Source organism: Myotis davidii, unplaced genomic scaffold (genome assembly GCF_000327345.1).
Source record: "Myotis davidii unplaced genomic scaffold, ASM32734v1 scaffold363, whole genome shotgun sequence".
NCBI classification, from domain to species: domain Eukaryota; kingdom Metazoa; phylum Chordata; class Mammalia; order Chiroptera; family Vespertilionidae; genus Myotis; species Myotis davidii.
Window position 1 is genome coordinate 3,919,822 of NW_006294069.1, and position 5,054 is coordinate 3,924,875.

At 57.5% G+C, this 5,054-nt stretch overlaps 1 protein-coding gene across 1 annotated transcript in view; it reads right to left on the reverse strand.

Annotated features, from left to right (window-relative positions):
* MNT (MAX network transcriptional repressor) overlaps positions 1-4,840 on the reverse strand; it is a 13,307-nt gene extending 8,467 nt beyond the window's left edge. Inside the window, 4 exon segments of the mRNA XM_015566814.1 lie at positions 7-52; positions 563-753; positions 755-885; positions 4,313-4,840. Coding sequence (XP_015422300.1) covers positions 7-52; positions 563-753; positions 755-885; positions 4,313-4,328 — 384 coding nt within the window. The 5' untranslated portion in view covers positions 4,329-4,840.
* Between the last annotated feature and the right edge of the window lie 214 nt (positions 4,841-5,054).

Here is a 5,054-nt window from a genome sequence, read left to right on the forward strand (position 1 = left end):
GCACACACACCTGTTCTTCTCCAGTTTGTTGTGGACTTCTCTGGTTCCGATCCTGCAACCCAGACAGGAGGCTCAGGGAGGAGGGCCCGATTAGGCGGCCTTCCTGCCCGACCCCCAGCCAAACGGCACGGGCCTTTCCTCCGGACTCTCTCTCAAAGCAGCAGGGGGCGATGTGCACCCCGTGGAGGGCGCATGTGTGCCCATAATTCACAACCCCTTAACCCTCCATCCCGCCTGAGACACAAGGGCTCCTCCGACTCAAAGAGAGAGGGAGTCGACCCCAGCCCTCACCCAGGGGACACTCCTTCCAAAGGCTGCAAATACCATCAGCTCCGGCCTCGGATGGAACCGGAGAGCAGAGGGCAATGCTCATTCCCCTGCCCGAGGGGCCGGCACAGCGAGACTGTGTGAAACTCAGGCGGGCACTTTTCGGTCGGCGAGGTCGGGAGGGCCTGGCTCTGAAGGGCTAGCTTGGGAGGGTACTTTCCCTGGCACACACAGCCCATGGGGGCGGGCAGTTCTCTCCATTCCGCCACCCCCACCTCGGCCACACCTCACTTACCCCCCAGGCCTCTTCTTCTGTTCGCTGGATTTGACTTCTTCCGTTGGTGCCAACTTCAGGGTCCCAAGAGCGGGCGGGGGTGGCTGCTGGGGGGCCAGCTGTGGCTGGACTCCCGGGTGGGGTGCTATGGTCAGGATGGGTGTGGGGAGGGGCTGCAGAGGCTTGGGGCTGCCGGTGGGCTTGGAGTCCGAAAAAGGGCGACAGAGGCAGGGGCGGTGCCTCGATGCGGGGTTCCTCCACAGGCAGGGCATGGGCCAGCCTGGCCAGGCTGCTGGCCTTCTTCTGCTCCTGCTCCCGTTCCAAGCGAAGACGCTCCTGCTCCTCTACGCAGAGGGAACACAAGGATTGTCTCAGCGGGACCAACAGCCCTGGGCTCCAGCTTCACCTGTCCTTCACCGGCAGAGCATACCCCATCCCCTGACCCTGTGCCAGTCAGGGCCCAGTGACACCTCTGCCCAGCTTGAGATGCCACAAATATCCGTCCATACCCAGCTAGGCTCTGGGCTCAGTGCTGGTGGCACAGCTATGAGCAAATGGAACACCCAGTCCCTGCCTTTGGGGAGTCCAAGGCTGGAGGGTGGCGGAAGGGACAAGCAACGGAATCCCGGCCGGGCTAGGAGAGCAGACAGGCCTTGGCGGAGTGGGAGGTGTCAGAGAGGATGCTGGAGGCTTAGCCACTTGAAGGTTGAAAGGTTAGGCAGTTGATGAGCAAGGATCAGGAGCAAAGGGTGATAGATGAGATGGGCAGAGGCCAGTCCATGACAGATCATAGCTTCTGGGCAAGACCTTCAACAGTATTTACCAATAGAAGGCAAGTAGTACCGCCCTGGCTGGTTTGGCTCAGTGGATAGAGCGTCAGCCTGCAGACTGAAGGGTCCCGGGTTCGATTCCAGTGAGGGCACATGCCCGGGTTGGGGACTTGATCTCCAGTAGGGGGGTCGTGCAGGAGGCAGCCTATCAGTGATTCTCATCATAGATGTTTCTCTCTCCCTCTCCCTCTCTGAAAGCAATAATGTATATATATATAAAAGAAAGCAAGGAGTACCTTCATTTCACAGATTGAGATAAATCAGCTCAGAGAGGCAAAGTGATTTGCTGAGGGTCCACAGCAAGTCACAGGTAAAATGGGTCGACCCAGCCAGATCTCTTCGACACAGGGTGGATGCCTGGCACTTACTGTGCCAACATATGCTCACTCGGTGTCTACACACACACCTGGGTCCTCACAAGAGCCCCCAAAACAGGTAGGGCAGGGGCATCACCTTCAGCTCACACATGAGGAAATAGGCTCAGGACTCGGGACTCCTAGGCTATGTCCCAAAGCCTCTGGTTCCCTCAGGGACCCTGCAAAACATAATTGGTCCTTCTCTGGCCTTCGTCTTGCTGAAACTCATTTCCCTCAAATGCCACCCACCTTCCCCAGCAGCATAAACTAGAAAGGTACAAGGCAGGCAGAGAGGAAAGCCGTGGCCTTTTTAATAGAGGTTGAACAAGGCAACGAGTTCAGGCAACACTGCACCATCGTCGAGCACCTCTGCTGAAAGAAAGCCTTGCAGGAAAGGGAGGCCTGTTTAGCAGCTGGCTGGGAACAGGGTTAAGGGGAGCGGCCCCTCCTGCTCCAAAGGCCCCACTCTACCGCCACCCTGCCCCATTTGGGGGCCCTTGGCTACAGAGCTGGGCCAGGGCCCTGGGGAGCGGCTGCAGCCCCCAGGCCAGGGAGCAGACTGGTCAACCTGCCCTCCCTCCTGCCCGGATTCACCACAAAGCAGACTAACCCAGCTGACAGCATGGACACGCCCCAAACAGGCCACCCCACAAGGGGTGGGGCTGAGGGATGAGGTTGGCAAACCACCTCCCTCAGCAGGAGGGCATCAACCCCCACTTGTCTGTCAGGCTCCGGGGCCCCAGAAAACCTTAGAGCTCAGGGCCCTTTAGCCAATCAACAACTTGAGTGAGCCAGCGCCTGCTCGGAGCCCCTCCCCCCGACAAAGAGGCAAAGGAGGAAGTAGAGGGGGAAGTGCTCTGAGAGGGGAAGCACTCAGTGGTTTCCCAGCAGCCAGAGCTCAGGAGCTGGACAGGTCAGCACCGGCCTCTTCCGCGTCTGTCTCCCCTGCCCTTCAGGAAGGGTAGCTGCGGGCCAGAGCAGGCCCATTCTCCCTTGCTCTCCCAGGCCTTTCCAACCAGCACTGACTTACGTTACAGCCCCAGAGAAAACCAGCTCTCTGCTCCAGCTTCCCACAGGAACACACTGGGAGAGTAACCTGCTGAGTTCCAGTTATGGAGCCCTTCTCAGGCCCAGCCTGGGACACCCCTAGTCCACTTCTCTGCACCCATCTTCACCTCTCCCCTCCCCACACTCAAGACAAGAGCCTGGCACTCAGAGCCCAACACAGTCCCCACCTCCATTCCTTCGAACCAGGACCCAAATTTTCATTGGCCTTGGGTTAATATTCCACCGTCCCATATTTAGGGGGAGACAGGGCCCCAATCCCAAGGATAGGTGACCTGGGACCTCAGATTGAAGGCAAACCTCTTATTCCCCATTTTTTAAAGTAACTCCAAAGTTCACCCAGGAGATGGCAACCTCCTCACCGACCCTTCTCTTCAAAAGCCAGGCCGGTCCGCCTCACAGGTGCCAGAAAGGACCCACATGAAAGGCCAAACTCTATCACACCTGGATCAGCACGAAAAACCTTAACTGGTAAAGAACAGGGGACAGCCCAGGCCGGCCCCAGCCCACCACAGCGTCCTGCGCCTCCCCACCACCTCTGCCTCAATCCCAACCCAGCGGCTACCCTCTCCCAGAGCACTGTGGCGGGGAAGACAGTGTAGGGGAAGCAAGCTGGCAGTCCCTTGGGGCCTCCCTCAGGAGCATATAGGTTTAGGCTCTTTAAAATAATGCTCTGCTGCATCCATGAGTGCACTCACTTCTCACTCCCACATACTCTGGTAACTGCCCTGGGCTCTGTCCAGAGGTTGTACCCAACCCCACCCCGGGGAATTTAGCATGACCTCTCTGGGGTGATCCCCAGGGGCCATGGAGTGGACCGGCATTATGCTCCCTTCAGCCATCCCCACTGACTGTGACCCAGGTGCTCAGCTGGCACAGGGCTGCAGCTTGAGACATCCACACCTGGTGACCCCAAATATGCAGGGTCATTCTCCCCTCCTGCATGCTAACAGTGAGCTTGGCACATAAGGCAGGCCCAGGGTGCAACTAGGTCAGAAGCCTTGGACACTTGGCCAGCTTCCTCCAATCAAGGTAGAAAAGGGTCCCCCAATGGAGCCATCTCCATGAGTGCTGGGAAATGACCAAGCCCTCTTGCTAACCACCAAGATGACCTTGCCTTTCCCTCTCCTCTCTCTCACACACACAGGCACACACATCCTCAGGTTCATCATGTAAGCAATCTGGCTGCTCTAGGTCAGGAAACTGGCCCTTGAGGTTAAATGGGGGCATGCAAAAGAGGCTCCCTGTTCAGAGCTGCTCATCAGGTACACAGCTGGGGACAGCAGTTTTGATCAGAAGATTCATGCACCACCCCCTCCTGTCCCATTCTTCCCACTCCCAGTCTGAGGACAGGCCATCAAGGAGAAAATGAACACTGGAGGGTAAATTGCCGTGGCCTGATCTAGCCATCTGTACATGAGTTTTTGGCGTAGACTTGGCTTTCCAGCATCCACCCATCCACTAAGAACCTGCCCCACCAGCAAGCTGTGACTGGGCAGCTGAACTAGGCTTCAACTCACCTCCAGCTCTCACCATGTGGGGGAGAGGGCAGGGCTCTGCAACTTCTTAGGAGAGAACCATTCCCAGGTTCCTTCACAGAGTTGCACACATCCTCCCTGTCCTTACTGGTCAGCTGTGGATTTACTTATTTTGGAAAGGGTGGGCAGACAATAGTGGGGGTCTTCTCCCTTTCCCCATATGACCAACTAGCCTGCAGGTAAAGTAAAGATGAAGTGAGTGTTTCCCTGAGACAAGGTCAGGGTCAATCCCGTTCACCTCTAGCACAGTGCCTGGTACACAATGGGGACACAATAGGTATTCTTGAACTGCATTGTATTGATGGTGGCAGCAGGTGACTCAGTCTCTCCAAATCTTGTGCAAGCTCCTCCCCCTGCTTCTAGGCACGCAGTTCTTGGTCACCACCAACAGGACCACCCCTTGACCCTACTCTGGGCCCCAAAGAAAAGGGGGAGGGGCGTTTGGGTTGATGTCCTAGCCCATCCGTTCTGAAAAACCCAAGCATCTCAGTCTCACATATCTCGAGTGACTTTTGACCTTGAGAGACCGGTGGAGACAACTAGGCCATCCGACCCACCGCTCCCGGTCCCTGGGCGGCTGCGACTCCCCCCCCCTGGGCGGCTGCGGCTCCCCCCGCTGGCCGCAGCATTGGCGGAGCGTCAGCAGGCGCGCGCGCGCGCACACACGCGCACACACAACACACACTACTACCTCCTGCATGACTCATCATTGAAGCAACAATAG